This window comes from Danio aesculapii, chromosome 17 (assembly GCF_903798145.1).
Source record: "Danio aesculapii chromosome 17, fDanAes4.1, whole genome shotgun sequence".
Taxonomy (NCBI): domain Eukaryota; kingdom Metazoa; phylum Chordata; class Actinopteri; order Cypriniformes; family Danionidae; genus Danio; species Danio aesculapii.
In genome coordinates, this window is record NC_079451.1 from 51,956,522 (window position 1) to 51,977,233 (window position 20,712).

Consider the following 20,712-nt stretch of genomic DNA (forward strand, 5'->3'; position numbering starts at 1 on the left):
ATCTGTTTGCAACTCTCACATGGTCACCCACTGAAGCTAGGGCTGCGCCTGGTCAGTACCTCGATGGGAGACCACATGGGAAAGCTGGGTTGCTGCCGGAGGTGGTGTTAGTGAGGCCAGCAGGGGGCGTCCAACCTGTGGTCTATGTGGGTCCTAATGCCCCAGTATAGTGACAGGGACTCTATACTGCTCAGTGAGCGCCGTCTTTCGGATGAGACGTTAAACCAAGGTCTCAACTCTCTGTGGTCATTAAAAATCCCAGGATGTCCTTCGAAAAAGAGTAGGGGTTTAACCCCGTCATCCTGGCCAAATCTGCCCACTGGCCTCTGTCCACCATGGCTTCCTAACCATCCCCATATCATAACTGGCTTCATCACTCTGTCTCCTCTCCACCAATCAGCTGATGTGTGATGTGCGGTCTGGCGCAATATGGCTGCCATCGCGTCGTCCAGGTAGATGCTGCACACTGGTGGTGGATGAGGAGATTCCCCCCAATGTGTAAAGCGCTTTGAGTGTCCAGAAAAGAGCTATATAAATGTAAGGAATTATTATTATTAATATTATTATTATTATTATTTTCATTATTATCCATTATTATACAATGCATTTATTTGCATTATTAACAATAAAATGTATTGGTCAACCCTGAGTAAATTCCTTTAAAACTCTGTGTTTTTTCATTTTACCCCACATTACCCCAAGCGCGGAAACGAACGGTGTCACACCGCCCCGTAGCGTTCGTTTACAAAAAAATTTTAATGCAGCCAAACGTACCTCCGCCTACGTAATTCGCTGTCTCAAGAAACGTCCGCAGGGCTACGTTTTCACAATGAGCCTGTGTTGTTCTAAACATAATAGTTTTAATAACTCATTTCGAATAACTGATTTATTTTATCTTTGTCATGACGACAGTAAATAATATTAGACTAGATATTCTTCAAGACACTTCTATACAGCTTAAAGTGACATTTAAAGGCTCAACTAGGTTAATTAGGTTAACTAGGTAGGTTAGGGTAATTAGGCAAGTTATTGAACTATTGAGCTAATAATTTTGACCTTAAAATGTATCCTAAAAAATTATAAACTGCTTTTATTCTAGCCGAAATAAAACAAATAAGACTTTCTCCAGAAGAAAAAATATTATCAGACATACTGTGAACATTTCCTTGCTCTGTTAAACATCATTTGGGAAATATTAAAAAAAGAAAAAACTAAATTCAAAGGGGGCGAATAATTCTGACGTCACGTTGTGGTGGGCCTCAAAATCACAGGGATTTGGATCCTATTTTAACGGTAGTAGATTTTGAAAAGGAGACTTATTGTGTTTCTATCACCCCAATATAACTGTGGACACACTATACCTCCACACAGTTCTGTCCAAAAGGCTTACAAAAGGTGAATTTCATCATAGCTGCCCTTTAAACATCTATTGCATCAGGATTACTTCTGCACTGTTAGATCTAGTGATGATGCATAAACTGAAGTTAATATCTGGCATATAATTAGCCATTATTATCGTCTTAATCAGGTTAGTTGTCACTTGATGTAATAAATCACAGTGTTTTATCAGTGCAGACAGAAGAAAACACATTCATTGATTCAGTAAGTGCAGTGCAGTAAGAAAATCACAGTTTAAAGTGGAGAACTAAAAGCTGATTAATGTTTAACGAGACTCTTGTAATCATTAACTAGCACTGCTGCAGATATTTAACCCCATTACACAAGCTTAAATAACAGCACTAGCAGATTTCCTTCAGGAGATGTGTGGTTTTGGACTGAAGGCGCGGCCCGTTTCCTAATCCTGCTTTTCCAGGAAGAAATATTTCATTGAGCAATATGAAGCAAATGTTCAGTTTTGTTATTATTGTCCAGCCTTCAGATTTTTAGCAAAAACAAAACTGCTGCTTCCTGCTGTGCTTAAAAACATGTCTAAAATAAATATTGTATACACATATATGCAGAAAAATATAGACAACAATCATTTACAATATTATTATTTATTTATTCATCGGCTTCGGCTTAGTCCCTTTGTTTATCAGGGGTTAACACAGAGGAATGAACTGCCAACTATTCCAGCATATGTTTTACACAGCGGATGCCCTTCCAGTTGCAAACCAGTACTGGGAAACACCCAAACACACTCATTCACACACTCATACACTATTTACTTCATCAATTCCCCTATAGCGCATGTGTTTGGACTGTGGGGGAAACCGGAACACCTAGAGGAAACCCACGCCAACACGAGGAGAGCATGCAAACTCCACACAGAAATACCAATTGGCCCAGCCGGGACTCAAACCAGCGACCTTCTTGCTGTGAGGCCACAGGGCTAACCATGGAGCCACCGTGCCGCCCCAGAAAATGATCAAATAGTTACAATTATTAAAAAGAAAACAAATATAAAAATAAACAGCGTTTGTATATATTTAGTTGTTGAAATAATAACATACAGCCGTATTCGGCAGCGATGCACTAAATTAATCATAAATGACAGTAAAGACTTTATAATGGTATGAAATGTTCCTTTGAAGTTTCTGTTCATCTGCTAATCCTGAAAAAATAAATATATCACATTTTCCACAAAAAATATGTTTTCAACAATAATAATAATAATGATAATAATAATAATAATAATAATAATAACAAACGTTTCTGGATCATCAAATTTTGTTTTGCATCACAGAAAAAAAACGTACAGTGGGTGAAATAAGTATTGAAAATGTCACCATTCTTTTCAGAAAACATATGTCTAAAGGTGCTGTTGACTTGAAATTTTCCCCAGATGTTGATAACAACTAAATAAATCCATATATGCAAAGAAAACAAAACTAAATAGAACAAATGAAGTTCTGTGTAATCAAATGAAATGGCACGAGTAAAAGTATTGAACAGATGAAGAAAGGAAGATGTAAAAAGGCAGTGAAAGCCCAGGCAGCAGCTGAAATCTCTCAGTAGTTCTTCAGCACTCCTCTGCCCTTCCTCAGTGTAAATGAATATCAGCTGCTTCAGTCCAACATCTACATTAGCAGGAGGATGAAGATGAACCCAGGGTGGACATTTCAGCAAGACAATGATCCAAAACACAGCCGAGGAGACTCTCAGATGCTTTCAGAGAAAGAAAATCAAGCTGTAGAATGGCCCAGCCAATCACCTGACCCAAATCCAGTAGAAAATACAGAATAAAGCTCAGATTTGATAGGCGAGACCCACAGAACCATCAAGATTTACATACTCTGTTAAAGTCTGTAAAAAACCTACACCTGAGCAATGCATGAGGCTTTATTATCCATATGAGAGGCGGCTTTAAGCTGACAGCATTAAAGAAGACTTTTACATAAAGTGTTAAATGCATTTCAGTAGTTCAGTGCTTTCTCTTTCTGCCACTCTGTTGTTATTACACACAACTCATTTGTTCAGATTGTTTGAGTTTTGTTTTATTTTTATGTTTGTATTGTTTGGGTTTTCACCAAAATCTGCTTTAATTCCATGTTAACAGCTCCTTTAGAAATAATATTCCCAGGAAAAAACATGACGTGTTCAATACTTATTTCCCTGCTGTGTTTAAAAATGAATTGCTATAGAAAACAGGTATATTCAAATGAAAATAAAATGTTGAATGTAATTATTGTATGTTGACAAATGTAAAAAAAAATCATGTTGTAGGTATAATAATACAACATCATAATTTTTTTTCGTGAGCACAACTACAGTGGTGCAAATAATAGATTTCAAGAGTTCCCACTTAGATATGCTTGGCGTATTAAACAGGTTTGGCATGCTGTCCCGGGAGAGAACCCTGAGCTCGGAGATATTTGAGCCCAGGGCTCCCGCCCGGTCAATAAACATATCAGGTAGGTCTCGAGAGCTCCCCCTCTCAGGAAAAGGAGGAGATGGGGTGGAAGGGGGGATTCTTCCAATCGAAGATAGAGCAGTAGGGAGAAAATGATCCATTTATAGTAAACTAGGATCACTCTGATTGGATTATTACTGATTACAGATGAGCGACCAGACGTACTCAATCATATCACGTGCTCCTCTCCAAATTAGTTTATGAAACTTCACTTGTCATTAAAATGTCGCAAAACAATTATGAAGCTGTTATAAAATTAAATTTTTATAACAAATACAGTTTGTTCCACTGGAAAAGGGATCAGAAAAATATTCATGACACAATTATAATGCCTCATGACGATCATGTTAATGACAGGTTATGTTGTCCTGCTAATGTCATATCACCGACATCTCAAACAGTGTTATCTTTGTATTTAAGATGGTTTAACTGAGTGAATGACACTTAATAACATTTGTCATAAGCATGCATAAAATCACCTTCATATTCATGTTGTCATGTCATGGTTATAAAGATGTCATGACAGTCTTATGAACACCCCTTCAAGTGAAGTGTTACCAATGTTTTGGTGACTGTCGCTTTAAATTCAAATAAGATTGTGCTCTTTTCAAGAGAAGGCGGAGCTACAGATGGCATGTTTGTGTGTGTGCTTCAGTGTGAGTGTGTGCTTCATGCTTGTGTCAGTCTATGTCGCTCCTGTTGCTGTTCATCTAAAACTCCACATCTATAATCCTCTTAGTCTATGCTGACATTATCTTCAGCAGCTCAAACACTCTAATGGCTAATGGACAGACGGCTGCTTCTCACTCAGGGCTGCTGTTTATGCTAATGAGGGAGAGATGGGCACTAGTGGGCCGGGCTTTCCCCCTCTGATGACACTTTCTTTTATCAAGTCTGATTATAAAAAATACAATTAATTCATTAAACATTACCATTAGAGGCTGGAGATATTCACACACTGCTGACACACAATGGGGTTAAACCCCTTATGTGTATGGTTTGTGCATAATAGGCCCCCTTTACGTATTACTACAAACTATTGTAGGTTTAGTTCACGGGGGGTCCCAAATCCAGACTAAAGGTGTCTGTCGGTCTGATCAGTCTGTGTCTGATCAGTCTGTGTCAGACAGCGTTTTCATTTCACTGTCATAGTTCATAGTTCAGGTGTTTGTGCAGCTCTATAAATGTCTATTACTGGACTTCTCCATCACCTGCAGTACAGCGTCCAGTATGGAGGGTCCCAAATCCAGGCTGAAGGTGAAGGCGCTATCAGTCTGGTCACTCTGTGTCTGATCAGTCTTTATCTGGTCAGTTTGCGTCTGATCAGTGTTTATCAGTGTTTTCGGACATTGCTCTTCATCCTCATCCTCCATGTCCAGCAGGGGGAGAGAGCTGCTCTTCTGCCTACACTCGGATGCAGTTTTCTCCCAGATTGGCTCCTCTAGGTTGACCCGGGGTGGTTTTGGTGGCGGTGCGCAAGCTAGAAACAGATTCTGCTCACTCCTTGAGCTCTGATGCAGGAGATTGTGGCCCTCCTTCAGGAAGGAGAGATCTCCGAAACTGTCCGTGTGTCCATCCAGCCCGATGTGGGACAGGTGTCTGAAGTCTGCCAGAGGAAGGCTGATCATGTTGAGGGAAACCCTGTTTCCGCGGCTGGACGCTCTCCATCTGAGCGGTGCTGGTTTGCGCTGTTGGGACGTCCAGAGTGGCATCTCGATGAGGGATAATCACAACATGAAGAGTCCAGCTCCTGAAACGCATTAAAGGAGAGCAGGTCATTCAGATGTCTGCATGGGGTTTTGATGGAACATTATACTTTTGGAAGCGTTAAGGGCACATTGTTTCATTTTGTCCACTAGAGGGAGCATATTCTTAACAAACAAAGGCTTATTTTGGTAAGGGCGTGATTGAGTGTGGAATCATGGGAGTTGTGGTCTTTATCAACCTACAGAAAACATACTCTTTTCAACACACTAGATTTTTGGGACACTAATTCTATATTCTAATACTATTTAGGACAGATCGCATACGAATTGGAATGTGGCACAACTGAAATGAAATGAAATATAGAAAACAGACTTATTCTGTTAACTTAAGCTTGTTGCCATGGCAGTATAAGGCAATGTATAAAAATATACACAATATATACTCATACAAAAGTTCTGTATGGTTCTTAAATCTGATTGGCTGATAGCTGTGTGATATTCAGCAAATAATAGCACTTGTCCAGCCTCTTAAGCCTTCACCCTTGTGTATTACTCCGCCCACATACAGCAACAAGCAGAGGACACTCTACAGTTTGACAAATATTGCAGCTGTTGGACAACATAATGTACTTTTGAGGCTTTCTTAGGTAATTATGAAGCTGTTTAGATTGCAAATATGCTGTTTATTTATAAGGATAGTGGCAATTTAAAAATATTTATTACTTAGCATCTGATTCAGTGCCCAAAGAAAGTGACAGCTGACGTTCCTCCACAATATGGTGACAGAGACCGCATAATAAGTCCTTAGAGGAGAAAAACAGCATTTTCTCAGCGTAAATTTGACTTTTTTAAATTTAACTTTAATTTTTTATTAAACTACAGCAGTAGAAATCATCATTATAAATCAGATAAGAGACTTTCTAAGTCGATCTCTCTCTCACTCTCTCTCTCTCTCTCTCTCTCTCTCTCTCTCTCTCTCTCTCTCTCTCTCTCTCTCTCTTTCTCTCTCTTTTGGATTTTGTATTGCAGTATTTATACCACAAAAACTGCTAGTGTTTGCATTGCTTTGGATTTTTCAGGGTTAATTATTGTGAAATTCTGATTGCAACATAGAAATACTGGAAAATTTTTGTTGACTGATGGCATTTCATGTCGTTCAGCCTTAAAATCTTAAAATGTGAGCAAAATCACCTGTTTTTTCCTCACTTTAGACGTTATGTTAGTGTCATTCAAACACCAGTGGTTTCTGCTGTTCTGACGTCAGCTGCAGATGACAGTGAATGGCGGAAGAAAGTAGTTCCTCATACTAAAGGGTTATTGAGACTCTCCGTGTTTGATTTTCTTTTTTATATACACGATTATGCCGTCGAACTGTTGTATAAACGCAATACCACATGAGTAGCATTGCGATGTGGCTGTATATCATCACTGGTGGGACAGTAAGCTGGATTAATACTTTCGCCTGGCGGCGCATCACACACCTCCGCTGACTGCGCTCACACCTCACAAGACGGACGAGGCTTTTATACTTGCCTGTCATATTCTTTATAACGACAGGCTCCTCTACTTATACTAAATAGGGAATAATGGTCCAACATTACTGACCATTATCAATAAAGCCTAGAATAATAGGGCATCAGTATATAAATACAGTTGAAGTCATTATTTAATTATTATATAATTATTCGTATAATTATTAATATTATTTTAAAATATTTCCCAAATGATGTTTAACAGATGTTAACAAATGTCTGATAATATTTTTTCTTCTGGAGAAAGTCTGATTTGTTTTATTTCGGCTAGAATAAAAGCAGTTTTTAATTGTTTTAAAGTCATTTTAAGGTCAATATTATTAGCCCCTTTAAGGTAATTTTTTTCCCGATAGTCTACAGCAGTGTTTCCCAACCCTGTTCCTGAAGGCACACCAACAGTACACATTTTCAACCTCTCCCTAATCAAACACACCTGAATCAACTCATCATAACATCAGAAGAGACTCCAACACCTGAAGTTAATGGGTCAGAAAAGGGAGACATCCAAAATATGTACTGTTGGTGTGCCTCCAGGAACAGGGTTGGGAAACACTGGTCTACAGAACAAACCATCATTATACAATAACTTGCCTAATTACCCTAACCTGCCTAGTTACCCTAATTAACCTAGTGAAGCCTTTAAATGTCACTTTAAGCTGTATACTAGTGTCTTGAAGAATATCTAGTCTAATATTATTTACTGTCATCATGGCAAAGATAAAATAAATCAGTTATTATTAGAAATATGATTAGAAATGTGTTGAAGAAATCTTCTCTCAGTTAAACAGAAATTGGGGGGGGGAATAAACGGGGGGGACTAATAATACAGGGGGGGCTAAAAATTCTGACTGCAACTGTATTTGTGTTAGTGTGAATATAACTGTATAGGTGATGCAATGATGGTCACAGGTGAGGCGTTTGCCATAGCTGTTGATTTTAATCAGTGTTTGATTACAGTATAGTTACAAATTAACAGCTCATGTTATGACATCTTCACAGCCACATGTTATATCTTCACACTGTGACTGTACGTGGCTTTAGATTTTCTTTTTTTTATTATTTATATTGTCATCTATTAGGTCTGTGTAATATAATGATTTGCAGTTTAAGTCAAACATATTTTTCCTCCTTTGAAATTAATTCCTTCACATTACATAATATTTTTGATATGTTTTAAGATAGTATTCAGCTTAAAGTGACATTTAAAACCTAGTTAATTAGTCTATTAATAAGTCTATATATATATATATATATATATATATATATATATATATATATATATATATATATATATATATATATATATATATATATATATATATATTATAAATATCTCTATATTAATATATTTAATAATATGGTCTAGGTTAACAAGTTTGACTATGCAAGTTAGGTTAATTGGGCAAGTTATTGAACCACAGGGGTTTGTTCTGTAGACACTTAAAATATATATATTTCTAAAAGGGGCTAATAATATTGACCTATCAAATCAAATCACGTTCTGGCATATTTTAATTGTACGTTTAGATACTAGAGGCATCTGTAACCGTGCACTGACTGAACGATTCATTGGATTGACCACATTTTCTTGAGGTAAGCGGTTGCAAACTATTTATATGGTCTGAATTTAAATAAACCAATTAATTTGAGCATGACTACATTTAATTTGTTTGTTTAAATTCAGCCCAAATAAATTGTTTATAACCAGTTATCTTTAAAAACTGTGGTAAATCCAGTGAATCTTTTTTTTTTCAGTGTAAGCTGCATTGATAAACAGGTTAAATCAGTGCTGCTGTGGTGTGGACGGTCATGGCTGGACTCTTCACACACACACATTAGATCAGCTTTCGTGACTCTCAGCACTCACCCTTTACGTGTGCACGGCACTACAGAAAACAGCTTTTGTTGGCCAATAAAGGTTTTATCGGCACTTTAGTAGCAGCGGGAGATGGCGAGTGCCGACAGAACGGCATTCCTTCACTGACATGCAACCAGAAATGAGGAAATGCACTATAATGAGGCCTTCAGCTAACACGTTCATAAAATACATTTTCAGAGCACTTTACTGAAAACACTCTTACCTGACAGATATTGATCTTCATTAAGATTTCATTATTTAAATACATTTAACATATAATAACAAATGTGATTTACAGTTATTTGCTTTAAATTACATATAACTGTAATTATAATTGTTTTATTTTTTCCCCAATTTTTAAACACAATTCATAATAGTTTTAATAACTAATCTTTAATAACTGACATTGCCATGATGACAGTAAATAATATTAGACTAGATATTCTTCAAGACACTAGTGTTCAGCTTAAAGTGACATTTAAAGGCTTCACTAGGTTAATTAGGGTAAAGTTAGGGTAATTAGGCAAGTCATTGTATAACAGTGGTTTGTTCTGGAGACAATCCAAAACTAATATTTCTTAAGGGGACTAATAATATTGACCTTAAAATGGCTTAAAAACAATTTAAAACTGCTTTTATTCTAGCCGAAATAAAAACAAGACTTTTGTAAGAAAGACTTTCTCCAGAAGAAAAAATAATAGAAGAAAAAATATTATAGGAAATACCGTGAAAAATTCCTGAATCTGTTCAACATCATTTGGGAAATATACATATATAAAAAAATAATTTTGACTTCTACTGTATAATTGTTTACGTTTAGCCATTTAGTAGATGCTTTCATCTAAAGTGACGTTCAGATGAATATTAAGAACATTATATTTTTATAATCATAATTGTAATTCACAATATTTTTAGATGAACATAATTTTAAAATAATAATGAAAATATAAATATAAAAAAATATATCAGTGTAACGGTGAACTGGACTAATGCAGCGGTTCCCAACAGGGAGTTCCAGCCCACAAGGGGGCCTCAGTGAGCTTTGTGGGCATGTCCCGTAATATTTAACATTTTTTTTTAGCAGTGTACAATTACAGGGTTTCCAAGGGGTCTTAAAGTTTTAAAAAATTTAGGCCTTAAAATGTTTTAAATTGGCTGTTCTAGGTCTTAAATATCTTTGCACAGGTCTTGTTTGCGGAGGTTCGCTTTGGGTGCGCGCGACATGATTTCGGCTGGCGGACTGCACAAGATTTTTTGAGTTCATGCGGCACCTCGTTTGATTTGAGTTGAAATATGAAACAGTTTAAAGAGGTTTTGTCTGAAACTGGTACGACTGTACACACATCTTCACGATCCGTCCATGCGTGATCATAGAGATAACCAGATGAACAATAATTCTTGGCTAGAAATGGCAAAAGCAGTGGGAAATGAGGAAAGTTTTTGTAAAAGTTTTGGAAAAACCTGCGGGATAAGTTTGTTAAAACCAAAAAGAAACGCCATGGCAAAAGTGGAGACCCAGGTGGTTTAAATACACAAGCACAGAAATATGTTTTCCACTATTTATAGGTTTTCCACTGATGTATATGTTATGACTTTGAATTTAAAACAATTTAATAATTACAAACTAAAATGAACAAAAGTATTTCTTTGATAACTGGAAAGGAATATTTGAACCTATTGGTTTACAATATAGGCCTACTGATGCCGTTTCTAGGCTTTATTGGTGGTAATGGTCAGAAGTGTTGGACCATTATTGCCTTTTTAGTGTATACTGTAAGTAGAGGACTAGCCAGACAGTAATGTGTGAATTGTTGGGTAAATTAAAATAAAAAACGTCAGTATTTTTAGTAAGTGTACTTGTTTTTTTTTTGTTTTTTTTCCATAATAAAAAATATAACTGTAGAGCAACCCATGTTCTGTTGTTATTAATATTTGACTTTAATAGGATAAACTGTGCGAGATATGAACAAAAGCAAGTGATGCAGCAAAGTTTGATATAAAAAATCTTGAATGGTTATAAAAATCCTTATAATCATTACAATAATTTATAAAATTATTAGTTTTAAAATCCTGAACGTTATTAATGATATGACGTATTTCCGGAAACTCCTACTTCTTTGTTTATCCGTCTGACTTTACGGGGGGTTTCTTTTCAGCGCCCCCTGTCGTTTTAAAGAGCCTCGTCCGTTTGAGGTGCGCATGCAGTAAGTGGAGGTGTGCAATGTGGTGCCAGGTGAAACTATAAATCAGCCTGAAGATGTTTGTTTTTTTCCTGTAGTTCACTGATGCATCTGTCTTTAGTACTATTCAATTTGAATACATTTATTTTGCTACAGATTTTGTGATTTTTGCATTTTCTCTTTATGTGTGTGCATGCTTTTGACATTGTGATATAAATCCTAAATTTAATACTTAATGATCTTAAAAAGGTCTTAAAGTCTTAAATTTGACATTATAATATCTGCAGAAACTCTGCATTAGGAGAACGATCATGTTGCCAGTTCATTCTATCCCCTAACAGACCAAAAAATGGACAATTTGTAATTCGTCCTCCACAAAAAAAACAGTACTAATAGTAATGACCCAAGCATACTGGACCCAGCTGAGGAAGCATGTGATTTCGGGTCACAGCAAGACTGGAAACATTAAGATAGTTACCTGAACTATGGTTTTATTCCATTTTCTCAAAGCAAAGAGTTCCTGACCCAGCCACAGTGCATTATCTGCACCAAAGTTCTTGCTACCGAATGCATGAGGCCGTTCAAATGAATAAGACGTTTGCAGCCAACTCATCCCCAATAGGTGTACCCAATATAAATAGCCTACTGATGTTTAGCTTTTATGTTTTACATTATGCTATTATTTGTGCATAAACATATCTAGATATAGTAATAAGCATGGAGGTTGGCCTTATATTTTCAATATTTGGTTGGCCTTACAATATTTTCCGGGGGGAAAGGGGGTCACAGGCAAAAAAAGGTTGGGAACCATTGGACTAATGCATCTAATGAAAATTCTTTTGCTGTTATTGGCATCTATTTTACATGTATTTGCATGCTTTATTATGCATAAATAGCACTACTAACATTTGTATTACTTAAAAAGTGAACCGCTGTTTATGTTTCATTCACAAGAGCATGCATTAATGTAGTGAATCTATCAACATCATTTAATTCATCAACATCATTAATAACTTTTTTCCAAGTGTTTAACCCTTGTGCATTGTTCTAATTGACTCCCCTTTGGCTATGTTGGTGCTGTTTTTGCCCTATTGACTTCTATTATAATCACATTTTTTGGTTTGCAAAGCCATGGCAGCATATAATCATGCATTCTTGATTGTTGCTGGTTTTCCCTGTTGGGAAGAGGTAAAGTGTGTTATTTTTACTGTTAATCATCAGTTGGCAGCATTAACCCTTTGCAAAAAAGTGTCTGTCTTTTATATGGAGTATAACAACAAATTATAATATGCGTGTTATTTTGATATTCTCAGACATATCAAGGTAAATGTGCTGATGATCAACAGTAAAACTGACAAATTGTACATCTCAACAGAGAAAACCAGCAATAATCAAGAATGCATGATTATATGCTGTCATGGCTTTGCAATCAGATTATAATGGAAGTCAATGGAGCAAAAACAGCCCAACATAACCAAAGGGGAGTCAATTTGGCCAGTGTATTGTTGAATTTTTGCTCATTTTCAATGCATTTTTCTGAAATATGTGTCAAAATAAGATTTGTCAGCAAAGAAAAATCACTCCATTTGCTGAAACAGAAAGAAATTTGTGTCAAATTAAGCCTCAAAATCACCCCAGCCTGCTGGAAACATCCCCAACAGCACACACGGGTTAAATTAATTAATTAATTAAAAAAGTATTCATTTAAATCAAGATGGAAAAAATAATCATTTTTAATAAAAAGGACCATTTTTTTATTGTGATGAAAAGTTATCTTGCTTTTTATCATGATGTAATGTTTTAAACCTTCTGTGCATGTTTACCTGTAAAGGTGTGCATTTACTGTACTCACACCCACATCTGAAGCAGTTTCTGCGAACATGACGAGACTTGTACAGCTTGAACAGAGCGATTCCCATAATACCGTCATCTGGTTTCATTGATATTTCCACAATACAAACAATAGCATGTAAACTACAATTATTTGCTTTTGTACTATTCAGCCGTATTTGCTTCCGGAAAAGAACTTGAATATGCTGATTCTGCTGATTAGAAACTGTGTTTTTACTTTGAAGATATTCATAATATACTGTAAAAAATATCCTTTAATTAACAGGAGTCATATTTCGTGATTTCGTGACTGTTTTTTCTGTTCATTTCCTGTTGTGTATTGCATTATGGGGTGTTGATCTTTTCTCTGTCCATTTTTTATGTTGAAAAGTCAACTCAACGGTGACTTTTATTGACGTTTTATGAGTTTGAAACAATATATTTATATATTTAAGTCTGAAAATAACCTGCTACCAGGTTTTTGTAACATAGTTTACATCACCAACCCAGGCAATATAGCACTTTAAACTATTAAAAAGGTCACTTTTTCAATCTTTTGAACATCAGATGTTGCTGGTGAAAATAATATAGCTTCCATCATGCAATTCAAAAGCGAAAAAATGTGAAAAATGGTTAAAAAAAAATGGTCGCACTTTATTTTGATGGTTCGTTTGTTGAATTTAAGCTACATTGCATCTACATGCCAACTAATTCTCATTAGATTATAACTAGACTGTTAGGTTGGGGTGAGGGTTAGTGTAAGTTGATATGTACTCGCAAAGCTTCTTATAGTCAGTTAAATGTCTGTTGAATCTCAGTATCAACAGATTTTAAGCAGACAAGCTACTAATACTTAAATGGACCATCAAAATAAAGTGTTACCAATACTACTACTAATAATAAATATTTAATTTTGGAAGTACCAGAGCAATTTTTGAGTTAATTATGAGTTAATACTGTGTTTTAAACCTTCATATAAAAGCAGTGCCATATAATAACAGTGGATGTCTCATGAAGTGTCAGTCTGAGCAATGAATTGGTAGTTTCAGTGGTTAAAAAGGCTAAAATGTTGAGCCTAAAATGATTTTTAAAATATTGAAAACTGCTTTTATTCCAGCCAAACTAAATAAAAAAAGACTTTCTCCAGAATAAAAAAAACATTTAATAGTAAATATATTATCAATAATGTTGATCGAGAGGTAAATAAAAAATTCTAATCAAATTTAAACTCTATTATTCCCATACACAGTCACACACATATGCAGTGAAATGCTTATATGACCGCCCGTGACCTTAAAAAGAGTATCAATAAGAAATACCTTACAATGATTATCAATAAGAACTTAATATAAAATAGTAAAATAATAATAGAAATAAAATATGAGATAAAATAAAACTTCATTAAACATGTACACAGATATCTTCAGTATGCTATACAACTGCAGGTTAAACAGGTCTGTATATAATAACTTTAATTTGATTGTAGCTTTAACTTAATTTTAATTTTGTAAAGCTGCTTTGAAACAATAATTATTGTACAAAGCAATATACAGATAAACTTGAACATTCAAAGATATATTGGAAAATAATTGCTATAGAAAATAAGAGGTAAGAATTTAAATGTAAAATCAGTGCTGCGGTCTTTGCTCCAGTCGGCTCGGTAATCTTACCTTCATACAAGCCTTAACTTCTCATTCAGAAATGCCAGAAGTAGCTGTCGATATGAAGTTCTCCTTAATACTCCAGCGCAGAGTCCGTGTCAGAGCGCGAGTGTTAAAGTCCAGAGATTGTCAAACAGGTGAAGTCTCCACCCTGAGTGTGTGACGTAACTTCAGCTTCACCTGAGTGTGTGTCTCCATCAGAGCCGTTACTAATCCTCATGTCATTGTGTCTCGTTCCGCTTTCCTGTGTTGTTTTTTTAGCTGAAGTTATGTTGTAATGACAGCTCTGGACATGTATGTACTGGCGCTCCACCGTTACACAAGCTCTGGTGACATGCAGCCATTCCTGCTTTCACACCCATCACTGTGTAGACACTAGCTATTCATCAGTACAACAAGAAGAAGTGAACATATATTTATAATGAGAAATAAATAATAAAAACTATATTGTTTCGCAGTAAATACAGAGATAAGGTACATTTCATTGAGGAATGTTAAAATCACATTCATTGATTGTTTTTGCTATAAATTTGACAGATAACAGATGATCTGACATATATAAATGTGTGTGTGAGGGTCTTTGTGTCATTAATGTTGGTCTGCAGCTCTCCGTGTTTCCAGCTTTCCATTGTGTCAGATGTGAAATGTTGTGCTGATAGTAAAAGACCTCAGCCCTCTGTCAGTCCGTCATCACAGTGCTTCAGTATTATTCTTCTTCTATTATTATTCCCTCCATAACTGAACATCTGTCTGCGCTCACGTCTCACACCTCCAAAAGCCACCGCGTTCATTGCGTTTTGTCTTCGACTTCTGAGGTGCAACTCATTTATTAGAGGAGAACAAACACCACAGTGGAGAATCCCAACAGTGCAGCAAACTCCACTTCTCTCAGTGATATCTGTGCCGGTTTAGCAGGAAGTGATGATTTATTCTCTTGTGTTTCTCGTTGGATGGAAATGTTGATTTATTTGCTAGTGTTTTATCCATCTTTGAATTGAAACTCAAGTCCAGGCAAGGCTTATTCGTCTAGGGGACTTACGGTTTATTTTGGGACTTCAGAGAAGATAGTTTAGGAGGTTTTAGACATGCAATAGAATATAACTATTGGGAAATGCTATGTTCTAAATGAGAACATCCATCCATCCCACTTTCCACCCTTCCCTTTCCAAAACCATCCATCCATTTGTCCCAATACCATCCATCTCAAAACCATCCAGCCATTTCTCCCAAAACCATGTATCCATCCCTCCCAAAACTTTCCATCTATCTCTTCCAAATCCATCCATCCATTCATCTCAAAACCATCCATCCATTTCTCCCAAAACCATCCATCCATACATCCCCCCTAAAATCATCCATCCATTCTTCCCAAAACCATCCATCCATCAATCCATCCTTCCCAAAAACCATCCATTGATCCTTCCCAGTACCTTCCATCTATCAATCCCTCTCTCCCAAAACCATCTATCCATTTGTCTCTCCCAAAATCCATCCATCCATCAATCCATCTCTCCCAAAACCATCATCCATCCCTCCCAAAACCATCCATCTATCCCTCCCAAATCCACCCATCCATTCATCCATCCCTCCCTCACAAAACAATTTATCCAACCATCTATCCATTCTTCTCAAAATCATCCAACCATCCATCCCAAAACCATCCATCCACCCATCCATCTTTTTCAAAACCATCCATCCCTACTAAAACCATCAATCCAGCCGTCCCTCCCAAAACCACTCATCTATTCATCCATTCATCCCTCCCAAAACCATCCATCCCTCTCAAAACCATTCATCCATCCTTCCCAAAACCATCCAACAATCTCTCCCAGAACCACCTATTCATCAATCTATCCCTTCCAAAACCATCCATCTATCCATCCCTCCCAAAACCATCCATTCCTCTCAAAACCAATCATCCATCCTTCTCAAAACCATTCATCCCTCCAAAACCATCTATCCATCGCAAAACCGTCAATCCATCCCTCCCAAAACCATCCATCTATTCATCCCTCCCAAAACATCCAATGGAGAAAATGTTCTAATGTTAGAGAAAGCAGCACAGGGTTAACATTTTTATAGTTACTGATTCTATGAACCAAAGCCAATCATCTGTAGGCATATTTCCAGTCATTACAAAATCCAGTCACAGACTACAGTTACTGGGAAAGACTTTGATGTAGTCTGGATTTCACCATTCTTTCCAACAGTGGTTGTGTGGCCTCTAGTTGTGTTCCAGGATCGATGACTTGTTCACTTCATTTATTAAATAATTGTCTCTTCATTTGAAAATGGCCTCAGTGGACTTAAGGGAAGCACTGCTTTTCCTCCAAACAACAAGAAATGATCGTCAAATGTTCCCTGCGTCTGCCAGATTCAGAGGGTTTTCTCCTTTCAAACACGTCCAATAAACAAAGGGTCGCCGTTCTCTCAAAAGAGCAGGTCTTTCTCCACATGTGCAAACATTCACATAAAGCAAACATCAGCTCTTCATCATAACGTTTATACAGTGCTGGAGCTCAAGAGTTTCTGAACTGATTTCATCCGAACACATTATCAAAATGCAGCCACGGCCAAACATTAATGCTGGGGCGATAAATCAGTGCATTGTGTTTTGAGGATTATTTCTGAGATTGTCGGAATGCATTGCACATATAAGGCATCTAGATTATAACAACAGATGGAGCTCAAGGCTAGTTTTGAACAGCAGATGTCGCTCTGTGCTAGTGTTAAACAGCAGATGGCGTTCTAGACTAGTGTTTAACAGGAGACTGCACTCTAGGCTAGTTGAAAACAGCAGACAGCGCTCTAGTTTATATAAGCATAAGGTGCTCTAGGCTAGTTTATAACAGCAGATGGTGCTCTAGGCTAGTTTTGACTAGCAGACGATGCTTTAGGCTAGTTTTGATCATCTGACAACGTTCTAGGCTAGTTTATAACAGCCGACGTTGTTCTAGTTTTGACCATCAGATGACGCTCTAGGCTTTTTGATAATCAGCAGATGGTGCTCTAGGCTAGTTTATAATAACAGCTGATGCTCTAGGCTAGTTTATAACAGCAGATGGTGCTCTAGGCTAGTTTATAACAGCAGATGGTGCTCTAGGCTAGTTTTGACCATCAGACAATGCTCTAGGCTAGTTTTGACCATCAGACAATGCTCTAGGCTAGTTTATAACAGCAGACGTTGTTCTAGTTTTGACCATCAGATGGTGCTCTAGGCTAGTTTAAAACAGCAGATGGTGCTCTAGGCTAGTTTTGACCAGCAGATGGCGCTGTAGGCTAGTTTTTAACAGCAGATAGTGCTCTAGTGTTTAACAGCAGATGCCACTTTAGACTAGTTTATAATATTAGATGGCGCTCTAGGCTAGTCTATAACTGCAGATGGTGCTCTAGGCCAGTTGAGAATAGCTAGTTGAGAATACCAGATTAAGCTTTAGGCTAGTTTTGAACATCAAACGACGCTCTAGGCTAGTTTATAACAGCAGATGGCGTTCTAGGCTAGTTTATAACAGCAGATGGCACTCTAGGCTAGTTTTGAACAGCAGATGGCGCTCTAGGCTAGTTTAAACCAGCAGATGGCACTCTAGGCTAGTTTTGAACAGCAGACGGCGCTCTAGGCTAGTTTATAATAACAGATGACGCTCTAGGCTAGTTTATAATAACAGATGTTGCTCTAGGCTAGTTTATAACAGGAGATGCCGCTGTAGGATAGTTTTCATCATCAGAAGGTGTTCTAGGCTAATTTATAGCAGCAGACGATGCTCTAGGCTACTTTTAAACAGTAGATGGCACTCTAGGCTAGTTTTAAACAGTAGATGGCACTCTAGGCTACTTTTAAACAGTAGATGGCACTCTAGGCTAGTTTTAAACAGTAGATGGCACTCTAGGCTAGTTTCTAACAGCAGATGATGCTCTAGGCTAGTTTTAAACTGCAGACAGTGCTCTAGACTAAAAAGTAGATGGTGCTCTAGAGTAGTTTTAAACAGTAGATGGCGCTCTAGGCTAGTTTTTAACCACAGACGGTGATCTAGGCTAGCTTTTAACTGCTGTCAGCACCCTAGGCTAGTTTATTACAGGTGGTGCTCTAGACTAGTTTATAACAACAGAGAATAGCCTAGGCTAGTTTATAACAACTTGCTACACACACACACACACACACACACACACACACGCACGCACACACACTCATATACACTGAAACTCATAATCTATTGGCTAGCACTGCATTTTAGGAAAAGCCCCCTGATGAGTTCAGGGTAGTGGTTATATTTTGTTGTCGAGGGCTTTGTATTTTGTGATGCATTTTGCTTCTTTATGATCCATTTTCATTGTTCCTAATGCTTTTTCTCTGCCAAACACACACTGAAGCCACTTCCACATCATTCCTGCTCTTGATTGCTTTGGCCTCGTGTCTGAGAGCTGCAGATAGTTGAGTGTGCTCCAGGCTCTGGTTTCTGCGGTGGTGTCGTGAGCAGATTTGTTCTTGTTGCCTGATGTTTTCTGGGAAATTGAAAGAGCTCTTGCGGCTGCTTTTGTCTAATTACCGGTTTTCATCTTGGGTTTTCACTCTTAATCGCTCCGCTAAACAATCCTATAAGTGATCATGATGAAATATCTGCCGCTCAGCGCTGAACTTCATGTTGTTTCTGTTGTGTTTTCTTCACAGGCAGATTCAAACAGCTCAGTAAATGCAGTAGAGGTTCAGTCATTTCTTTTCTCCATGCGTTTGAAAACGGAGCGCATTGCGGTGCATTATGGGATAGAATTACGATGTTTAAATGTGGTCTATGTAGGCAAAACACTAGGTTTTGGAAAAGACAAAACTGGAAAGTGGTTACATTTTTGTAGATTGATTCATTCATTCATTTAATCATCCATTCATTCATTTAATAATTCATTCATTCACTTAATCATTAATTCCTTCATGTAATCATTTATTCCTTCATTTGATCATTCCTTCCTTCATTTGACTGTTTGTTCATTCATTCAATTCTTTAATCATTCACTCATTCATTCCTTCATTTAATCATCCATTTCTTTATTTGACGATTTATTAATTAATTTGATTGTTCATTCATTTAATCATCCATTCATTCATTTGGTCATTCATTCATTTCATTGATCATTTAGTAATTTATTTGATCATTCTTTTAGTCATTCATTCATTTGGTCATTCATTCCTTCATTTGATCATTTAGTAATTTATTTGATCATTATTTTATTCATTTATTCATTTGGTCATTCATTCCTTCATTTGATCATTAATTTATTTGATCATTCATTTAATCATTTATTCATTCATTCATTTATTCATTCATTCCTTCATTTCATCATTCCTTCCTTCATTTGATTATTTATTAATTCATTTGATCATTCATTTATTTAATTATTCATTAATTTAATTATTCATTCTTTTAATCATTCATTCCTTCATTTGATAATTTCTTCCTTCATTTGATCATTCATTCATTAATTTATTCATTCATTCATTTATTCATTTATTTAATCATTAATTAACTCATTCATTCATTTAATAATTCATTATTTAATCATTCGTTCCTTCATTTAATGATCCATTTCTTGATTTGATCTTTCTTTAATTCATTTGATCATTCATTCATTTAATAATTAATTCATTAATTTCTTCATTTGACCATTCACTCATTCATTTCTTCATTCATTTTTCCATTTAATCATCAGTTTCTTCATTTGATCATTCATTCAATCATTCATATCTTTATTTGATCATTCATTCATTTGGTCATTCATTCATTAATTGAATGATTCATTCATTCATTCATTTGATCATTCATTCATTCATTCATTCATTCATTCCTTCATTCGATCATTCATTCCTTCATTTGATCATTCATTAAATTATTTATTCATTTGATCATTCCTTCATTTGATCATCAATTTTTTTCATTTGACCATTCCTTCCTTCATTTGACCGTTTGTTTATTCCTTCATTCCTTTAATCATTCACTCATTTATTCAATCAATTAATCATCAATTAATCATTCATTTCATTATTTGACCATTTATTAATTAAATTGATCATTCTGTCATTTGACCATTCATTCATTCAATTA

The 20,712-nt window shown here is 36.3% G+C and overlaps 2 protein-coding genes across 2 annotated transcripts in view; one reads left to right on the top strand and one right to left on the bottom strand.

Annotated features, from left to right (window-relative positions):
• The window catches only part of dnajc17 (DnaJ (Hsp40) homolog, subfamily C, member 17), a 98,964-nt gene that overhangs the window by 69,625 nt on the left and 8,627 nt on the right, over nt 1-20,712 (top strand). The gene's annotated exons all lie outside the window — the stretch shown is intronic.
• Nucleotides 1,982-14,845, bottom strand: LOC130244366 (cdc42 effector protein 2). Its single transcript, XM_056476759.1, has 2 exons — nt 14,630-14,845; nt 1,982-5,603 (listed from the first exon to the last, which is right to left on the bottom strand). The coding sequence occupies exon 2, from the start codon at nt 5,563-5,565 to the stop codon at nt 5,032-5,034; it is 534 nt and encodes a 177-aa protein (XP_056332734.1). The 5' UTR covers nt 5,566-5,603; nt 14,630-14,845; the 3' UTR covers nt 1,982-5,031.